This window comes from Carassius gibelio, chromosome B4, assembly GCF_023724105.1.
Source record: "Carassius gibelio isolate Cgi1373 ecotype wild population from Czech Republic chromosome B4, carGib1.2-hapl.c, whole genome shotgun sequence".
In the NCBI taxonomy this organism is placed as follows: domain Eukaryota; kingdom Metazoa; phylum Chordata; class Actinopteri; order Cypriniformes; family Cyprinidae; genus Carassius; species Carassius gibelio.
The window spans coordinates 17,768,917-17,791,573 of record NC_068399.1 but is presented as its reverse complement, the minus strand read 5'-3'; the positions used below and the strand labels follow the sequence as shown (position 1 = coordinate 17,791,573).

At 37.2% G+C, this 22,657-nt stretch overlaps 1 protein-coding gene across 1 annotated transcript; it reads right to left on the bottom strand.

The window, feature by feature from the left end:
* Window positions 1-16,581: 16,581 nt before the first annotated feature.
* On the bottom strand, window positions 16,582-21,051 carry LOC127956302 (podocan-like protein 1). Its single transcript, XM_052554143.1, has 4 exons — window positions 20,397-21,051; window positions 20,060-20,141; window positions 18,803-19,736; window positions 16,582-18,262 (listed from the first exon to the last, which is right to left on the bottom strand). Exons 2-4 carry the CDS (start codon window positions 20,124-20,126, stop codon window positions 17,161-17,163), a joined length of 2,103 nt encoding a protein of 700 aa, XP_052410103.1. The 5' UTR covers window positions 20,127-20,141; window positions 20,397-21,051; the 3' UTR covers window positions 16,582-17,160.
* Window positions 21,052-22,657: the final 1,606 nt, after the last annotated feature.

Here is a 22,657-nt window from a genome sequence, read left to right as displayed (position 1 = left end):
AAATCTCATCGCAAATTAGATTTAATTCAAGTGCAAATAACATGCCATTCAACTGTGACAATGAATTAGATTTTTACTGCTACAAAAGAACATTTTGGAGAGGAATGTGTTATATGAAGCGCATCATGTTACAATAATTCATATAATGATAAATTATCTATTACTATGAATAACTATCGATGCAAAAAAATATCATTCAGAATTCAGAATGTATAAATTCAGCCTAATTCCTTTCATAACAATCCTAATTAATACTTAATTTATTTTACTTTATCTAATATATTATATATAAGTTAGTTGTCAAGTTTATGTGTGGTGTAGGATTAAGGGATAAAAAATATGGTCATGCAGAATAAGGAATTAATATGTGCTTCATAGGTACTAATAAATGATTGAAATGCTAGTAACATGCATGCCAATAAGCAACAAGTTATTAGTGAGAATTGGTCCTTAAAATAACATAACTCAATTTACATATGAATACCTACAATCACTAATGAGATCATGCTGATAAATCATAAACATTAAAATTAGCCACATTATTGCAGTAATACAGGATATGGATCATGTGCGCTCCATTGTTTTATTGGAAGTATCTGGAAGTTTCATCTAAATCCAACTGTTTCAAGTCATTGGACATGCCAGTTGTTTCAAGTCACTGGGTAACTGTTACTCATGTAATAATTAATAACTCATTGCAAAGGATTATTTGGGCGGATACTGCTAGATACTCATCAGGACGCCTGAGTAAGGTCAAAAATCCCCTATGACTCTATCACAGTATCAGTTCTATGGTTTTAACAAATTTCATCCTGAACTCATGGTTTCAGAATAACTTCTCACTGACTCCTGAGCCATCAGTCAGCTGTATAAGGTGACTTGGAGACTGCTTCTTTAGCAGAAAGCTGGAGAGGACGAAATGGCGTCAGATCAGCGGAGGATGTAGACGATGACCTGTTCTTCATCTCCTCCCGCTATCTGCCCTGGGCTGAGTTCAGATTCAGAGGATCTGGCCAGTAAACCTGAGGCCACAGCCAAATGTCCACAATAAAACTCAAATACACTTGTGTGACCCACGCCCTCCTATTTACACTCTTCATATTCCATCTCGCCCTTTTCCTCTCGCTCAAAGCACATGAATATAGTCTGGATTTTATGTTCTTTTTTTACTTTGAGTGGTTTTGTTGAGTGGGTTTTCGAGTATAAAGATGTCACACCACCTGTTCATATTGCATTTGGTGAATTTGAGCAGCTGACACATGAATTTGCACCAAGCTTTTGGTTAGACACACTGTTTTTAATGCCGACAAGTGAAGTTCTGAGTGGCGTTTATCGTTTATGTTGCTATACTAACTATTCATGATTATACAGTTGCTAGTTGCATGTTATTTTTGTTGTTTAGCATCATTTCTTTATTTTTTCCAATCAGAACAAACCTTTTTGATTTGGGTCACAACTCACCAGTTGAGAACCCCAGCTCTTAAACACGTTCACCGATGGGAAGTTTTTGCTGGCAAAACCTGAACGAATGACTGTGAATTTCTATTCCATATGACGACTCTCACTTTATTTTCCTATGTCCCTCTTCAAACCTGATTTCTCTTCCTGATCGGTCATTTCCAAAATGGACGAATGGGATCAAAGCGGGTTCCAGCTGTTGCATGAGTTTGTCTTTGACACCACCAGTGCTCCCTAAAAGATAGTTGACACACAAGGGCCCCTGCTGGTGTCAGTGTCTGTTTAGCTGCATGTGCCTGCATACACAAGCTATAAACGCTAATGTGGAAACTATTACACTGAAAGTCAAAAGGAAGAGAGGAAGTTATTAGCTATGCTAGGAAAAAAACACATGACATAGAAGATGTAGATAATGAATGTCTCCATGTTTATGTAGTATATATGTTGTCATTTATTTATTCATTATGGAAAATGATTCAATATTACTTATCTGAGAGTGGCAAAAATATGTGAATTTCTAAGATTAGTAGCAAATTTAAAGGCGAAACTAGAGTCCATCTGTTCAGAAGAGTTCAGAGTGATGGCTATCAGGTGTCTGTGTCTGTTTTATACAAGGAACAGGGTTTGTGGAAGTGAAAATTGTGGAAATCTTGAGTACCACAGGAAAAAAAAAAGTTGTTGCTGCTCATCGGGCTGGAAAAGGTTACAAAACCAGCTCTCTCCACAAATCCACAGTCAGACAGATTGTGTACAAATGGAGGTAATTGAAGACTACTGTTATCCTCTGCACAAGTGCTCCACCAACAAAGATCACTCTAAAAGCAAGACATGTAATATAGTCTGTGAGCTTGAGAGGTAATGTTAAAGTTCATGAGGCCACCATCAGGAGAACACTGAGAGACCATGGTGTGTAGTTGCAAGAATAAAAGCCACTGCTCTCCAAAAAGAACACTGACGAACAAATGGGTTAATGGAGAAAGGTTTAATGGACAGATGAGACCAAAATAGAACTTTTCAGTTTAAATGAGAAGCTTTATGTTTGGAGAACGGAAAACACTGCATACCAGCATAAGAACTTTATCCCATCTGTCAAAACATGGTGATGATAATATCATGGTTTGGGCCTGTTTTGGTGCATCCGGTCCAGGACGACTTGCTATCATTGAAAGAACAATGCATTTTTAATTATATCAGCAAATCTAAAGGGAATTTTTAGGACGTCTATCCAAGAACTGAATCTCAAGAAAAAGATGGGGGTTTCACACAGACCAAAATCACAGAGTTGACGTGGTTCTGTCCTGAGGAATGGGCTAAAACTTCTGCAAGTCGTTGTGCAGGACTGATCAGCAGTCACAAGAAACATTACCTGCAGGTACAGCTGCAAAAAAGGGTCACTCCAGATATTAAAAAAGCAAAGATTTACATACATTTGCCACTACTTCCAGGACTTATGTTTAAATCTGATGACCTGTGAAGTCATTCACTAAAGGGTTCACAAACATTCAAGCCCTACTGTCTGTGTGTTAGTATTACTGTACATATGAACAATATATATATATTTTAAACCCTTCATGAATATATGTATAGAGGTTATGCCGTGTTTTTATGAATTTGAATGTATAATCTACATTTCCATGATGTCCCAAATACAGAAAAACACCATTAATACTTTTTTTTTTTAAATAATAATATATTATATGTTATATATGGTCCTAATTAGTTTCGAAAATATAATTGGAGAAAGTATAAGTGTATATAAGGTCATTATGCTGTACAAATTTCGATGTATAGCAGTCTATAATAATATGAGGTTGTAAAAATGAAATGCATGATATAATCCTAAAATATTAACGGAACCTTTAAAAACATTTTTAGATGCCATAAAGCATGTCACACTGCAAGACATGATCTTTCCAAAAAAGTAGCCTATATAATGTCAGCTACCCATAAATTGGACATCTGAAAACCATGTACACACATTCAAAATTTCCTGTAGACATCCTGACCTGACAAAGGCTTTGAATCATTGTTATAAAAGTGATCTGTGTGAGATTCCACGCCATTCGGTGGTTAGTTGCACAATGCTAAGTGGAATCGGGAACCGATGGCTCAACTTTTGCAAGCAATCTGGATTTAATCTCAGAACTGGTTCAAAAGAGTGGCAAGAATGAAGCGGCTCTGTCTGCCTTATGCTTGGCATGGATACAGATCTGCAGATCCGCCTCCAGACGAGAGACGTGATGCATGCAGCTGAAGAGGGAGCTCAGAGTCTGTTAGAATCATTAGAACCTGCAGAAAGAGTGCAGACCGAACCACGACAGAGCAGCGCGGAGAAACCTGAACCTCTACTGCCTCTGGAACCGCTGAACAGCTGGGACAGGATGAGGAGAAAAACATCTCAAAGAGACTAAAAGATATCAAACTACTATAGGCTTTGCGAGGCAAAAAATATTTTCGAGGGTGTAGACCTGCAATGAAAATGGTGCAAATGTTATTTACACGTCCCCTGAGTGAGTGTGTGTTTCTCCAGTCCTCAACAATCACACCCAGATATTTCCCAGCAGTGTTAGTCACTGACGCACCACACACCACTGACGTAAATACACCGTACAATGTCATTAGTTAAAAGCACTCAATGAAAAGTTTTGGTTTAGGGTTCAGTTGCACTAATGAGGAACACATAAATTTTGTTAATATTAACTTAAAAATTCACACTGTTTCTCCTAATCATTTTGTTATATTGTATGTAAGAAATTTTGATTGTCAGTTAACTTAATGATTTTCTTTAGAAATATCACTACTGCATCAAGAGCTTACCATAATCTATGATCACTTGAAGAGTGTTCTATATGAATACACACACACACACACACACACACATATATACATATATATATATTAGAGCTGTCAAATGATTAATCATGATTAATCGCATTCAAAATAAAAGTTTTTGTTTACATAATATATTATATTTATTATGCATAAATACACACACTTATGGTTTATATTTAGATTTTTTTTACATGTATTTACATGTATTTTTTATAATCATATAATTTATATTATAGAAAAATATATTTCATATATAAACATATTTTGTGTTTATGTTATATATAATTTATTTTTAATTGAATGATTCAATTATTGTATTCATTACAAAAGATACGTTTAAAAAGTAAAAAGTAATTCATACACAAACAATTAATTATGTTTTTAATAGTTCATTATAAAATAGAAAAAAAATGATAAAAAACAATAACAGTTTAACAGTTTAATAAAATAATACCAATTTATGTGAATTATGTATTGATCAAATTAAGTTACTTTCTTATATTTTAGCCACTATTTGTCATAATTCTTTATTTAATTAATTTATTTTTGTTTAAAAGGAGAAAATTAAAAGTAGTTCATGCACACACGTTTAATAGTTGTTTTCAATAGTTCATTATAAACAAATAATAATAATATAAAAACAATAACTTTAATAAGTTTAATTATGTATAAATATATATGTTTTGATTTTGATTTTGATTTGTAAATAACATATTAAAGTTATTGAAGTAATTGATTGGAGAAATAAAATAAATTCGTAACTGACCAGATTTTGTTCACTGATGGTATTTTAACCAGATCTTAAAGGAAACTGTAACTGTTTTAGAAGTTGGTGATTTTATGTACGAATCTTTACAAACAAAAATTGTGATCCGCCCACATAACAGTCACTGAAGTAAACAGATTGTATAAAGACATACAAATGAGTTCATAGGGATTAGTAACTAATTCACCAAAACGTCAAACGGTTACGAATTGTATTGTGTTAATTCATTTATTTTTTTAAACTGGTCTGGTTTTGTGAAACTGATGAATGCTGCCATTAAAAGCTGCTCTGATCTAATCCCTGCATCACCAACCACAATCACCAAAGAGAACACACAGAGCTCACATCTGAATCAAGGTCTTAAGAGAAAACACAGCTGTGGAAGCGTGGGCGGAGGAGGATGTCCTCTCACCTCCGGTCTACACACGTTCTTTCAGATTTAAGTTGTTATTATTTACATGATTATTACAGATTTAATATCTCCACCTATCCTATCCATTTAACAAGCATTCAAAGCTCTGTACAGTTGGATTTTAATTCCTAAGTAACATTGTGTGTTCCAGGATGTGTGTAATCTCTTTGGCATCTTGATTAGTGTGTGTTGTACTAAAAGGGTCAAGATGTGACAGACTGCCTTGCTATTTCAAATGCAGCTAACCACTAAACTTGATCCTCAGTTATTAAACGACAATTTCATGCAATTAATTTCTTAAAATCTGGCATGTTTGGTGGTTGAGTCAAAGTCAGACTGCTTTCCTTCAAGTGGGCTGATCCAGTGTCAGTTTTTCTGGTTCAGTCTGGTTTTGATTTATAGCTTCCATCAGACACCAAGCAGCTTTTACTGCTGGCAACGCAGTCACAAGACCACCAGAGCCCAAAAGAGCCATAAAATGAGCGTCAAACGGGCCAAACCCCTAAAGAACCCAGCAGAACCCCACACAAACCTGCTAATAAAGTCAACAGTCCCCAACTAAAGGAGACGGCGTACAAGACAGAGGCAGCTACAGACCCTTTATACAGTCATTTAAAAAAGCCGGATTAAAAAGTATAACTATGTTGCTTCAGTGAATAAATGCTAAATGAACTAATTTTTTGTGAAATCTATATTTAGTTTCATAAATAGACTTTTGGTTTAAAAAAATATTTATTTATTTGTTTATTAATTATGGGAATATTAATACAGTACCCCTTGCTCACCTGGATTAACTAAAGTGAACTGGAAATCAATTTTACTTTGCGTTACATTACACAAGCTGTTTGATTTGTCAGAGGCGGATTGAAGAGAAATGCTGGAGGAAATTTTCCAACAAGGGGTGAATTTCGTCTAAATGTTTTGAGAGTGTGAGAAAATCAATTGACTTAAACTAATAAGACTCAACTATGTTATCTGAGGAACACAGACTCGTAGGCGCGAGTTTGCATTCGAGTGCACTTATGAGAAAAGTTGCATGGAAAAATCTTGACAGATGGTAGAAGAAAATGTAATTTCTTTAACAGTCACGTCCAGCTTGCAAGCACAGCCTGGAATGTCTGCGGGTTGTTTGTGTGTGAGACAAGAACATTAATTGTGCAAATAAAATAAAATAAAATAAAATAAAGAAAAAATAGTTTTTGATTTAAAGGCAAAAAAGAAAACATTTCAAAATGAATTAGTGATATATTAAGTTAAAATTTGACATAGTGTTTTAAAAATGAATTGTTTCAAGGATGAACATAAGATTCGATTATTATAAAAAAAAAAATGCAGGTAACTACATAGTGACCATTTTTGAGTGGTTTACCTTGTCAGAATTAATTAGGATAATATTTAGTAAATATCCTACTCTCTGTTGCTTCTTAATTAAACTGATCTTGTTTTAAGGACTTAATAATTTTTTTTTCAGGTATCAACATTATCACAGTTTTAAATGATCAGCATTTTTGGATCAGTAAAATACCGGAAAAACAAGCTTTTTTTCTTCTGCAGCTGAAAGGTGGAAGTTTTTAAGAAACCCCTGAGAGCCAAATGTCTGCAGTGCATCTCCGAAAAAATGTCAGTGATAACAAGATAAACAGATGCTTCCACCCCAAACGCACACAAATGAAACAAAAACACACCAATACCCCGAACAACATTCAATATACACACACTCTAGTCTACGATGCTATGCACACACACCCTGACAAGAAAATGTATTAGGCAATACCAGAGGAATGTACAAATTCAGGGGAGATTTAGAGTCTGGCTGGTCAGGAAAGGGCCAGTGGAGGGGGAAAGATTCAGCCTAGAGTCAACAAAATTGCGAAAAAAGAGAAGAAAACATGATACTCCTCCTGGCTTGACAAAAACTTTATCACGTCTTTAGAAAGCACAAGTAAATATTTCCTTCTTCTAACTACGTTTCTCCAAATACTGTGTTTTAAAGTGATGCTTGTTGTGTTTTTTCTCTTTGTGTCTGCTCTCTTCGTTCCCATTGGCTTATTGTTCCCAGACCTCTGTGATCCTGTTGATTTTATCGAGGCCTTGGCGCAGCCTTTCTGTCTAAAGTTTGAATAAACGGTCAAAACCCCCTCCTCTGTCCCAGACATCTTGAACCATTAATCTTTTTTTTTTTTTATCCTTCCCTGGTCTTTCAAAGACATGCCTTATCACACAGCAACAAACCGCTTTGAAGCTCAGAGAAACTAAAGTAGCAGTTTTACCAAGCAAATATGTTGCACAAGTTACTCCAATATCTAACTTGCACAAAAAAAAAAAAATCCTAACAATATCATGAGAGTATTTATCCACCCACCAACCCACCGTGCTTATAAGCTCACAGTCAGCCAGCTGAATGACTGACAGAGAGTTGGGCTGAATAGAAGGACAGCCATCTTTCTTCATCCCTCTTCTGAATGGAGCAATGTGGAGCTTTCAGCTTTCCTCTGTGAATGCCTAGTAACACTGACTGCCAGACGAAACACTTCCTTTGTATATGTCAGGCCTCGGAGCCTGGCCATCACTGCTCCTGTTTTTATCTCCTTCTGTGTTTGTGCATTTGATAGAAGGAGAATATAAAGAGACATATCTGCTTTTTCTCCATCATGGGTGCCAGTTTCTTTCTAAAATCAGATTTTAGAAAAGACAAAAATATCTATCTAATGTCTAAAAGTCTATGCTACATTGTTCCATAAATCCAAAATTACAGATTAAGTGAGGCTGATTATAATTATTTATAACTCATGCAACGATATAAAATGAAAATACATACAATGAATCCAGTGCTAAATAGAATAATTCAATTAAAACATATGAATTTACCCTAAATGTGTGTGGAAGGTTTTTTTTTTTTTTTAATGTGGCTATGCTATCATGTGGCTAATGCTATCGACAAGCTTTACTCATGAATGTTGCTTAAACTATTTCTATGCATATTACAGTCTGCTTGTTAGCTTAGCAACGTGCTAACATTGAAATGAACTGCAAACTGCATTAATCTCGGAAAAAATTATTTACGTAACGGTAAATGGATTGTAGCATGCATATAAATGCTGCTTTAGATGCAGCTTCTGTGCCACTTTTATATTGTATAAACAGATTTTGTTGATACATTTGACTGGAAACACATTGTCTTAGTTTAAGCACTCACAGAAGAAAAGTTTTTTTCTCCACCTGAACGTTTTTGTCTTTCTAGAAGAAAACTGTCTGGATTTTAATCACAGAAGAACTGTTGAATAAAGTTGTTACTTTTGTTTTCTTTGCGCACAAAAAGTATTCTCATAGCTTAATAAGATTACTGTTGAACCACTGATGTCGCATGGACTATTTTAACTGTCTTTACTATCTAGTCCTTAAACATGTCAGTTGTGTTGTGGTCTATGTAGGGTCAGAAAGCTCATGGATTTCATCAAAAATATCGTTATTTGTGTTCTGAAGAAGAGCAAAGGTCTTACTGGTTTGAAACTAAACGAGGGTGAGCAATTAATGACAGAATTTTCATTATCGGGTGAACTGTCCCTTTAAGAATACTGGCTTTTGCACTCTCTTCATGTGTGTACATAATAAGGCTAGGGGTTTGGGAGTCTGCTAATTATTATTACCATCCATCAAGATATTTTCATGTCAATATCACACACACCAAAATTAGTCACCCATAAGTCTGCTTTCACTGTAAAAAAGTCTGTGTGAGATGAATGAAATCTTGAAATCATTGTGAATCCTCTCACGTGGCTTTCTCGCTGTGCCCAGTGGGGCTGATTTCCCATCATCCTCCAGAGAGTATAATAGCAGCCCAGTTTGTTTCTCTTGGACGTGTGTGTGTTTGCTTTACAGTTCGCATATATTCTGTGCTGAATGCTTCACATTTTCATAACTGAGATCAAGTGCCTGTGGCTGGCTTTCTGCTACCACTAAAACGTTTTATAGAGAAATGAGTTATCCACACTCACACAGAGAATGAGGAAAAACCGAGAGAGTCTGAGAAGCAGGGATCAAACCTAACTGCAATAATAACAGATTTTTACATTTTTGAAGTCGCATTTGCTATATGCAAAACTCACCACAACAATTCAAAAGTCACTGATTGCAATGTTTCTAGGGGTCTGTTCAAATCCCTAACTTAAAGTATCAGCTCAAGTAGCCTTCGTGAGTGCTAATAAAGTAATATATCTGCAACAATAATGACTTTTTTGGCATTGTATGTGTTCTTGATACTTTGGGCACCAATATATTTGGCTGTGCTGCAAAGTTGAAGTTGCTGACCTATGGATCATAGATCTGCTGTTTCTGTTCAGTCCGTGTATACGAGAGCATGTGCTCACATGTGTGTGTTTCAGCTCATTCATGCTGGCAGTGTAGCTCACAACTCGACTGATGAGTGTGTGAACTCTGCCCTGCTTAACCATCATGACTCCAGCATCGTGTCTGATGTGACGGACTGCCTGCTTACCTAAACACGCTCCTGGCTCTCCTCTCATCTCCGCTTGGCTCTGGTTCCCGAGGCTGATCTCATATCGACACACAGCACATCTGCTTCTGTTCATTTCTCCATCTGAAACGAATGACTGTTCTGTGCTGCAAAAAAAAGAAAGAAAGAAAGAAAGAAAAACCTTTAACTTTACAATTTAAAATAACTCCTTTCTATTTGAATATATTGTAAAATTTAATTTATTCCTGTGATGGCAAAGGTAAACTTTCAGCAGCCATGAGTTCAGGGTTCAGTGTCACATGATCCTTCAGAAATCATTCTCATTAATATGCTGATTTGCTGTTTAAGAGACTTATTTATCAATGCTGAAGTGAAGTGAAGTTTTGTGGAAATGTACTAGCATTAAAAAAATTAGATATAACCAATATTTTCTCTGAAAAAAAAAAAAGTTTTATATTATGCAATTGCATGTAAGTTATATATTTGAGAACACAAAAATATTGATTAACAAATAAAAATGTATGTTACAGGCAAATTAAGTATTATATTAACACCCATTTAGTGTAAATAATTAACACAAGCTTCAATTCACTATACTTTAATTCAGACACTAGATCCAATGACTTGATCAACTTGAGCTTTATGAGTTTGCATGTTTATATGATCCTAATGAGTGAAAATGGTAAACAGATGTGGCTTCCTTGGAGCTCAATAATAAGCACTGTTTTCACACTGCATGCATATTTTTTATTTTTTATTTTTTTTTATATATGCATGCAGTGTGAAAACAGTGCTTATTATTGAGCTCCAATATGCAGCACTTAAGCAATATTACGGTTTTACTGTATTATGTATCAACTAAATGCATCTTTGGTGAGCAAAAAGTGATTCTTTCAAATAATGTTAATACAATTTTTCCAGTCCTAAACTTTTGAATGGTATATTGCGTTATTTTACGTTGTGCTTTACTCTGCACCTTAGGCTATAGAACTGTTCATTAGTTGAAAAAACATCAGGGTGAGTCAAAGATTCAAGACTGATCATGCTTAGAGGTTTGAAGGCTTGGTGAAAAATTATGAGTTTGCTAAAAAAAAAATCACCTTTAAATGCCAGATGGTATATCAAAGTCTCCATGCATAACCTGTGTCTACACACACACACACACACACACACAATCATTGAAGAGCCCTCCAGGCGGCCTCGATGTGATGAAGAAAACACATTAAAACAACAATTATCTCCTTGAACACATCCTGCTATCTTCTGAGGGCCTCATACTTGCCCAAACAGACACTCATGCAGCTATTGAAACCTTCATTAGTGGCAGCAATAGACTTTGGGATGCACCATTAGAAAAGTGCTGTAAACTCATCACCGCTGATGAGTCCGTGTTTATGAAGTCTCTGATTTCTTGGCTTCATTTTTGAACGGCACATATTGAAAAGCTGAATGTTGCAAAGAGAGATATTAATACTTGTTACCACGTCAAACCTCCTCGCAAGCAAACAGCACAGTAAAGTTTACAACTGGTCTGTCACAGCTGGAGATCACATTACTGAGCGTCTCCAGGCCTAGAAAAAGCTGCGTCATGAACTGCTTACCCAGCTTCCTGGTGGCAAACCCTAAATCATAAGAGTGTTTTCACAAGCATTTCCCCCTCAGTTAATGAAGCTACCGTCCTAATTCCCGTTGACATGTACAAGAGAGTATTAGAAGGAGAAATGACAGAAAAATTGGAGGCCAAGCAACAGCTTTGGAGTGCTTAGGTAATGTCTGCTCGAGGAGGAAACACTGTGTTCTACAATAGTCTTTTTGTCTAGTCAGGGGCGAATCGAGTAGAGAAGAGGGGGAAAGGAAAAACAGGAATTACGCAAGGCTATTTTATAAGTCGATTTTTAGTGCTTGCCCTTGAAAACCCGCCACGATAATGCTAACCAATTGCTAAAATGTTCAGAGTGGTTGTTAGCACACGTTTTGGGTGATTGCTAGTTCTTTGATTGAAAGTCAAAAAATTACTCTCTGCCAAGCTAAAACTTGAAAAGTAAAAACGCCCCTCAATAAGCCATATCATTGGAGGTATAGTTAATGGTCCATGACACTCATTTGTCAAAGTTTAATACTTAAAGGGATAGTTCACCCAAAAAAGAAAATGACTCACCCTCAACCCATCCTCAGCAAACTTGACTTTCCACTTTAAGATGAATAAAATCAGACTAATATCAAAACATGCCCTGGCTCTTGGTAAATAAAGGCCTTCTGAAGTGAATCGGTACATTTTGTGGGAAAAATATATTTTTTTTAAACTTTAAAACCCGTAATCTATAGCTTCCACTTAATATAGTATGTACGTTCATGAGAGAGTGTTCCAGAGGATGGCATAGCATGTAGGCGAGCACGGTAACAAACACAGAAGCATAGAGGAGAGAACAAAACAAGACACAGGTCACAAAGTAGAAAAACCAAATGAAGAAACTGGTTTTCCTTTGCTTTAAATAAAACCTGGTTCTTGAGAAACTGACATGTTCTCCCCCGAGCTTATGCTACACAAAAATGCATTGCTTCACTTCCGAAGGCTTTTATGAAACCCCCCGAAGATGTGTGGTGTACTTTTTATGATGGATGAACGCAGTTTTTGGCCTTCAAAATGTTAAACCCCATTCACTGTCATTATAAAGCTTGGAAGAGCCAGGACATTAACCAGGACATTTTTTAATACAACTCAAATTGAATTTGTCTGGAAGAGTGTGAGTAAATCATGGGGTAATTTTCACTTTTGGGTGAGCTATCCCTTTAAGATTAAGAATGTGCTCGATTTGTCAAATGTAATGGCTTTAATGATGCTTATACCTTATCAAACACCACTAATAACCTCATGTGGTGCATGTTAAATAGTCTCTGTATGAGTTCTTTGGAAGGTGTTGACAGGGGAGAATATCTAAACAAGGAACTGGGACGAAAAATACAAAAGGGGTGAGACAAAAAAAAAAAAAAAAAAAAAAACTCCAGCTCAGACTGATACAGAAAAGAACCTTTTCTTGGTTTTCTTGCTTTTTTCTTCTTTCAAGTGGCATTTTTAGAAAAACATCCTAATAAATACACTGCAGGACGTGGAACTCCTATAAAGACGCTAAAGAGCACACCTGAATGCTCAGGGGACTCGTAATCCAGATAACATTTAGGGATAAAACCAGGGCTGGTGTAAAACTAGCACACTGACCTTTGACCTTTAGCTATAACACAGGCAGTCATATGACCCAATGAGGGCATTTTGTATGGCTCTTTAACCTTGTGAATGTTCCTCAGGCTGGAAAATATCCTTTTGCTTTATCTAAGGATATATAATAAAACTTTAAGGTACGTGATTACACACTGTCAGCAGCTATTGCTTATTTTCTAAACAACAAAATCTTTAATTGCACTGTTTAAATGCTCAGAATGTCCGCGAATCTTTTCAAATTGTAGAAATAACCTGAGATGAACCAAAACAGGATTCTGTATCCTACACACACCGACACTGTGCAGAAGAAAGAAGGCGTGGCAAGACCACATTTGCTTGCATGGAGCTTTCCAGGATTTATATTCATATGTAAACATTTGTGTATGTGATAATGGAGTGAGATAGCATGTGATTCGCTCATCTGAAAAATAGTAAACACAACAGCACTCTTGTGGAGCCTGCACGTGTGTAAATGAGACTCTGCATCTGCAGGTTTGCAGACACCTTGTGTCCACACCAAAGTGTTTGTCTTATTAAGGGTTAAAGGAAATCGAGGGAACAGAGGGAAAAAGTGATGGTGAGAGAGATCAGGGGCTGTAAATGCAAATGCATACATATGTCCATATATAGAAGTGTGGGTGTGGGTATATAGAGGTCCGTCTGGCTCCCATGGTTCGGTCTTCAACTCTTTCTTGCTCGGTTGCCACCTCCCCCTTTCTCTCTCCTCCTTCTTTTCTGTCTGTCTCTCTCCTTCTCCTCTCCACTGACTCAAGCGCCACCTCACTTCAGTTATAGTAATAGCAGAGTCTCTCAGCTTTGAACACTTGTCAACTGTCCCTTTAACCTCGAGGGTCAGGCTACAAATTTGTTCTTTTATATGAAATATGGAGATTGTGTGTAATTATGTGAGCCATTTTATATAACATGATACAGTTTTCTTTTGTTTTCGAGAGATCAGATCACTTTAAGTATGACATTGGATAAATTAACGATCTAGTTTTTCCAGATTAACTGTGAAAGTAGACCTTTTATTCTTGCTAATTAAAGCAAAACATGATCTGATTCCAACATTGTCATTAAAGATATGTTTGTCCAAAGCGACTTCAAAATGAGGACAACCCCAAGCAATTTATCATCCAAAGGCCAAAGATATTAACAGTGCTGCAGTTTCGCAGAAGTGTCAGTGTGGAAAAATAGAAAAGATAATTGAAGGTTGGAAGCACATTCCACCACAAAATAACAGAAAGAGTGATCAAACCAAGTGTTTTTGCTCATTCAGGTTACCCAGAATCCCCATTTCCATGTGACCCACAGGACACAGGTCCTCCAGACAGTGTTGACTTGACTTTCTGTTTATTGACCTGGGTAGACGCTTTGTCTCTATCCATTTATTCCCTTTCCTTTTTTTTCAGGGTGGGGTTTCATTTCCTGGCTTTGTGTTTGCAGACATTCTTCATTGGTAACTAAGTTCAGGCCTTCTGTTCATTAAAGGCCACAGGCTAGACTGAATCCTAATGGAATCACAGATGTTAGCGTTAGCCTTAGAAGAGCAGGCAGGCTTTTGCGGTTACGCTGCTGCTTACAATTTTCCGTATTGCCTTTACTTTTACTTTAATTTATCAACTATCTGCTTCAAGTAACTAAATGTTAACCTCAGGCAATGCAACAGTCAGTGACCTACTCTGCTTTATGAAATGTCTGCAAGACCAGCATCTAATAATTGACTTGTTGTTTGTTCCCTCGCCTAATAGTTTGTTTCTATGCCTCCTAATTAAGAAATAATAATACGATGCCAGGAATATATATATATATAAATAAAGGAAGTCGTACAAGGGAGTGTACTAATATTGTAAAACTGTTAAAATTACAATATAGCCTTCCGAAAATTATGAATATTTAAATTATATGCAAATTTTGACTTTGGAATGGGACTGTGCATCACATTTTTACTTTTTAAATTATGTGGATCATTTTATTTGAAATATAAATTGCAGGTATTTTTTTAAAAATCATTTCTATAGCACTTTCCTTATGTATCAAATGCTTCTTAATAATTTTTTATTACAGAAGAAATCATGACAAATAATGATATCTATCAGCTTTACTTCTACCTCGTTTCTTCTTGCTTGCTGGACATTTTGTCAAACGTGTCACAGCTTACTCACCCTCTCATTTGTGCAGTGTAAAAAACTTTTACATTGCAGAAAGAGAAATGAAACACGCAAAAGAAAAACAGTTAAAAAAATTATATAAGACAAAAAGATAAATTACAGGGGTCAGGGTCCTGCTGGACTGTAGGGAGTTTCTGGAAGAGTCCTTCACCTTCCTAAAATCCTTCTTTTTTTCTGTCTTCCCCTCCTCTCTCTCTCTCTCTCTCTCTCTCTCTCTCTCTCTCTGCAGCTGTCTCCCAGTGCCACGTAGCTTTCCTGCATTATTAGACAGATGGAATTTACCAACCCTACACAAGAAGCTGCTATTTGCTTTCTTTCCATCTCATTTCTCTCTCACTTTATCACCCCCTTCCCCCTCTTCTGCCCTCTTTCATTGTATTCCCCGACTCACTCTCCGCTTCCACGCACTCATATGGTTTACTTAGTCTCACTTAATTGAATGTAAAGACCTCAAGACTTTGGCAGCACCCGGTCAGATTTGGTCATATCCTAGAGCAGGCACATCATTTGCATCTGCTTTCAACAGGTCAGATGAAATTAAACAAGAGCAGACATTTGAGACAAAAAGCAAATAAGCAAATATTCAAGATTGGGGAGATTTCAAATGACTATTAATGACGTCAGAGTGCCAAAGATAAACAAATCGATTTGTGCGTAATAGTTCATCAGTAGATCATGTTATCTTTGCAATTTATTTTAAAATAACCAGGAGAAATATTTAAAAAGCATGATGTAAAGTTATGTATGGCGAAGCATTTTTCAAATATACTCTTCTGCCATCTAGTGGTGAATACAACCAAGCACAAGAGTCGCTCACAAGGTTGTATTTTACACAATTCTGGACTGAATAAACATGAGCAGGGAGACACTCAATAACTTTCATCCAAACATGTTTGTTTGCAGTGGAAAAAACACACATTGGAATTGCTGTAACTGGCGAAGAGTCCCATGTGTGATAGAAAAAAACAGCCAAGTTCACCTCAGCCAAATTCTGAATAATGTGCTTTTCTTCGCTTCAAATCTGGCAGGAATAACCGCGGCCAAGCAGCAAAAGCCACCAAGCATTTACCAAGAAAAATATAACAAGCAATTTTCAGAAAAACTATGAATAATGAAAAACATACTGACAGTATTTTATATACTTGTCATGATGAATTTCTTGCTGAAATCTGTTATAGCATGAAATGAGCTGAAAGGTCATGATGAACCACTTTGACAAACCAATGCTGATATAACACTGGCTCAAGAAAGAGATAGTAGACTGCCAGGTTATGAAAATGGGTGTTTTATTTCCAAAGTAATACACTTAAACGATGAAATACACTTATGAAACATTAGATAAAGACAATGTAATCTCAAAACAACTTTTGTGGATTTCGTCCAAGCAACAATCCTGTTCTCTCTGGTTTTTAGCAACTAGTCACATTTCAGAGCTATGACTTTCAGTTATAAAACATCAACACATCTTGGGGTCAATTAACCCAGGCCTCAAACAGTTAATATTTTGGCTTTTAATAAAATCAGTTAAGCATCAACCGGAAGGAAGGTATAGGGAAAGGGACATTAAGACTCAAATCTATGTCCTCATGAGCACCACTGCTCTTTAAGTACTTCAAAATCCTATTTTGTAAAGTTTGCAAATCAGGGCAAGGACACATATTTGTCTTATTTTGCAGTCAATGTAGTTTCCTCCTCACTACCTGCAAACTTCAGACTTTCGTTCTTCTGAAAGATCACCAATTTTCTGGAAAAAAAAAAACAAGCTGAGACCTGTAAATTCTACTTTGACCCATATATTGACCATTTACATGGTTTCCTAATTGGCTCAGTTTAGTAAAAATGCACCACCTGAAAGCCTCTGAGGCAACGGAAGGCAAACGTGTCCAGGTGGCCCCGATCTACTAAGTTATATTCCAGGTGAACCCTGACTAGGCGGCTGAGAGGAGACTCATTGCCTCGACCCCAACAGAAAGCATCACGTGAAATTACACGGATCTTGTTGTGCGAAAATGTTGCAGAGTGGAGCCATAGCGGGAGCTGCCTTGGTACCTGTTGTAAGGCGTTGTGACTCATGTCTAGCTGATGCAGAAGTGGAAGAACCCGGAAAGCGCCAAGGGCCACTTTAGTGATCTTGTTTCTTGCTAGGCCTAGGTGCTCCAGCTGAGGCATTGAGATAAAAGCATCCTTGCCAATGCTAGAGATGAAGTTTCCCTCCAAGTTAAGAGTCTTTATGCTGCCGGGTAGATGGAGAGGAACCTGCTTCAGTAAATTGCCCTCTAGATTTAAACTCTCAAGGTGACTGACATTCAGTAGTGCTGCCTTACCAAGACCTTTATCGGTCAGTCTATTCGCACTTAGATCCAGGACCTGTAGCTCCGCCTCACCCCAGAACATGTCGCCTTGGAGGCGTTGAATACGGTTGCCTCTGAGATAGAGTTCTCGAAGGCTGAGGGGCAACTGCAGGGGAACAGAGGCAAGCTGATTGTAGGAAAGTGTAAGCGTCCGAAGTTTGGCCAATGGTAGCAGAACTCCTGGAGGGATAGTGGATGATTTGTTCCCCAGGCTGTTGTTGCTCAGGCTGAGGATCAGCAGGTTTGGGCAGCGTCCGAAGGCTGCATCAGACATCACATTTACCTGGTTCCCATCCAGCCGTAGCTCCTCCAGAGTAACGGGCAGGTCATTTGGGATACTTTGGAGAAGGTTCCGCTCTATGTATAGTCTCTTAAGGCTCTTGATCCCTTCAAAGGAACCCTCGATGGTCTCGTCTGATAAATGGTTGTTGCTTAACACCAAGAACTCCATGGAGTCATACTCGGAGAGCAACTTGAGTTGAATGCTATCGATGTGGTTGTTCATTAAGAGAATGTAACGGGAGTTGTAAGGAATTCCATAAGGCATTCTGTGCAGATGTTTGTCGGAACACTGCACAACCCTGGAAAAGAGGAGATCACGTTAAATTACAGCATGTAAACTGAACGTTTTCCAGTGCAATACTCAGCAGCATCAGGACAGTTCTTAAAGGGATAGTTCACCCAAAAAATTTTATTCTGTCATTATTAGTCACCCTCATGTCCTTCCAATCCCCTAAGACCTTTGTTTTCTCCTGAAACACAAATTAAGATATTTTTTATGAAAACCTGAGAGCTTTCTGTCCCTGTATGAACAGCAACGCAACTGACAACTGTTCAAGGCCCAGAAATGTGTTGTTAAAATAGTCCATGTGACATCAGTGGTCTCTGAACACAATAAAAACAAAGACAACAGCTTTATTCTATTAATGATGTCCTTGCTACCTTTCTGGCCTTTAACGTGTCAGTTGCCTTGCTGTCTATGCAGGGTCAGAAAGTTTTCAGATTTAATAAAAAATATCTTCAATTGTGTTCTGTAGATCTAACGGGTTTGGAATGACAGCATTTTCATTTTTGGGTGAACTATAACTTTAAGCATGGTTTAAGGTTTAGTAGACGCATACCTCCCATAGCAGGAACATTCTGAGGGACAGTAGTGATCTTCAAAATAGGGAAAATATGAAGGTGTTGTCGGTTTCAATTTTCTCCCTCGTTTGAACTTTTTCACTTTCTTCGCTTTTTTCATAACTTTGGCCTTCTTTGCCTTTACTGTGAGGACCTTTGCTTTCTTTGCTTTCAGTGTCATATTGTCTTTAGGTGTGTTTTTTGATTCGGCCATAAAAGTACTAAGAGGGGTCTTTGCAGTGGGTCCTGCCCTTGCTTCCATCACTGTGACATCAGCACTCACGTCCTCCAGTGGGTGGAGTTTAGAGCTGTTCATCACATGCAGCTCCACTCTGAGATCATCATTTGTGCTGCTTTCATTTCTTAGTAAGGTGGCTCCGGTCGCCTCAGCAGTTGAATCCACAATATGAAGTTTCATGGTTATGTTAGGCAAGGTTTCAGAAGTTGCTGCTGGTCCTTGTGAAGTGAAGGGGAATGAGGAAAGTACAGTAACTGATTTTGTATGCAAATTCAGGACAGCTTGGGAGGCGGTGGCCATGGTTGGAGAAGATGCATTCTGATTATCAGTAGGAGGTAGATGTTCCTCACCCACAATTTCTCGTGAAAGGCTGGTATTCTGTGCAGTGAGGATGGGTTTGGTTAAGATTACATCTGTCATGTCATGTTCACCCAGATTCTGTCCTTGCTGCTCCTCTTTTTCTACTACTACTTTGCTTTTTACATTAGTTTCTCTTGATTGTCCCACACTTTTTGTTTTCCTCATACCATGGTCTTCAACTGTGTCTGTTTCTTCTTCCACCTCTTGCATTATGACCTCTTCCTCATTTCTTTTCTCCTCTTCAGTGTCGAGAGCCACCATCAAACGATCAAATCTCTGCTCTGCCCAAAGGTCACCTTCTGCTGAAATCTTCTGCTTGACTGTCACATTTACACCTATAAGTGGTAATAAACCTTTGTGAACTTAATGAACACAAAATCACCCTCATAACTGATGATACATTCGCTTTAGGACATTTGGCAACCTAATGCATAGGTTGCATGATTAAAAGACTGCACTGTGAGTTAGGGACATTAAAGACAAGCCACACTTGCTCCATAATACAAATGCATTTACTTATGAATCTAACAGTTTGTGTTTATTTCTTCATCTGAAACATTCTGCACTTAACGTTTAAAGACAGGCTTAAAAATATTAAGTAAAAACAATAATTTAATCAAAAGTAATTAATAATTTAAAGAATTTAAAGAACACTTACTCGGCTGAAGCACAAAAGTGTGTACAGGCACAGCGAAAATCCAAAACAGCAGCATGAGGGGCTTCATCTTTGGCTAAAATCGCTAAAGATAAGAATGCAAATTTTGAAATAATCTGAAAGCAGAATGTTAAAAGTTTATTTGTCTTCTGTAAAAGTCTGTGGCGATCAACCAAGCTCCCGGAGACTGAAATAAAACACTCATGATTTTCTAAATGGCTGACAACCACAATAAAAGGTGTCAGGAAGCATCTGAACCACTTTCCATTTACAAGCCATTAAATGCAGAGATTTTTTTTTTTATTTTTTTTATGATATCGGCCCGCCAGGCACAGCTTACCTGGAATGTGTTCAAGGTGAGGATGTGGCGTCCTTCAGATGTTTAAGTCCTTGTACTTTGCAGTTATGGAAGACACGCTGGCTTCTTGTGTTGCATAGACTGTCTCTACATACGACTGAGACTGATGCACATACACAAACAAATAGATGCGCATCCGGACTGATGGACCCATTTAAAGACTCTCCTTCTCCCTAATGCAAATTCCACATACACACTCTGAAGAATGATACACTCTTGAGTAATACCTCTCTTCAGAGACACTTATCATTACGGGAATTTTCTCACTCACGCACTAGATCCAGAAAAATCTAACGGATCAATTCAGGGGAATGGAGATAGACATAGTGGATAGAAAGGTCAAAGGTCAGGATTCACTTTAGGATTGACACTATTTGCTTTACTTTCACAAATACTTGTGCCGACTCACTGGCACCACAATGACAAGTGTTTCTCTAAAAGGGTCTGTGGCCTTTAACCTTACAACAGATCCGTATTCAAGAATCTGTCATTGTAAAATCTACTTTGTTCCATCACTAGTCACGAATTTCATTGTAACAGATGTAAAACCTTTTCTCAGAACTTTCTTCACTTTTCTAAAGCATTTTTGCAAGCCGCTGCCTAATTCTGACTCAAACTCAAAGGGATATTAAGAATAACCGTCTTTGATCTATAAGACAAATGCTGTTATTCAGTCTCCCATACTGTTGTGCTGACTATTCAAGTCATTTAGGGCAATGACTTGAATAGTCAGCACAACAGTATGGGAGACTGAATAACAGCATTTGTCTTATAGATCAAAGACGGTTATTCTTAATATCCCTTTGAGTTTGAATAAAAACAGCTGCTAATAATGAGGCTTACTCTTAATGGCTACCTTATTATAAAACTAACTGGAAATACTTTAATATATACATATATACACATCACCTAAAACACAGTGAGTATTTTTTTTTTTTTAAATATACACTATATAATATTATATAGACATATATAAAATAATCTAATAAAAGTTATTTTTTAAATATTAGTATTACATTATACATAAAAATAAGCCATTTTCACACCCAAGTGTAAGCATTTTCTTTTAAACAGTCAAAGTTCTAAAATAAACCACCAGGGGACATTAGAGGACCATTTAACATTTCAAATGTTTACCAAAGATGGCCCACTCCATTGTGTTATGTAAGAATTAAGGGTTAAGTGTCTATAGAAGTGCACAAACTTTTCCAGCTATCTGTTTATAAAGTGCTACTGGCATCCGCGCACGTAAATACAAAATACAACACAGAGACACAGAGAAATGAGATTCTTTATCTTCGGTGTCACTACTATTATTCTGGGATCTAGACGGACAGAAAGAGGGAACGACACCAGACTTCAGAAAAGATAGGATAATGTTAGTCTTACTGTCTGCAGGGATGAGGAAAGAAGCCTGACCACCTGTCTGGAAAATGGCAACAGGATGGGAAGTAGGAAAAAAAGGTTATTATTTCATATACAACTATAAGAAGAGCATAGGGCCTAAATATGATGTAAATATATCTGAAAGCTGCATTTCCAGGCCTTAAACCATTATTGGTCCTTATTTAAGATGGTGTCAATGGTACACCCTTTACATTTGTTGAAAGACACCGATGACACAGCTAGACTCAACACTGAAGCTTTTGTTAGCTCTCTTTTGTACATGTGCTCAAGCTGTAATGACGCACACCTGGTCAGGAGACAGCTGAACGGCCAGCTGTCCAATTACATTTGCTCAAAGGACTGTAATTTCAACACGGCTTGTTGTTTGTGAATGCAAATATCCTAAAATTAAAGCTGACAGTCTGTACTTTAACCGAACAACGATGAAGTCAAAGAGAGATAATAGAAACCTCATGGCTGATTTTCCAATTCCAATTTAGACCTGAAACAAAAGCAAATATTTTAGCCTTCAGATGGACTAATTGATTGCACTTCGTGTGAGTGTGTGCAGACATACACACATATGCATCAATCCACTCGATAACCAAACCAGCATTGCAAGGATGTTTCCACTACAGCTTGTGTACCCTGAGGGTTAACCAATCATTTAGATCCATGTAGGGGAATTCACTATAGCCTAATGTATACTTGTCACGAACACTCAGTGTATGCGTACAGCCAAATGCATAAGCCCAAAGTATACTTCAGTTCTAACACGTAGGTGTAGCATTAGCATACAGCTCACTGCATAAGCCTAATGTATGCTTCATTTTTGATAAAAACTTTGAGTGTATGCA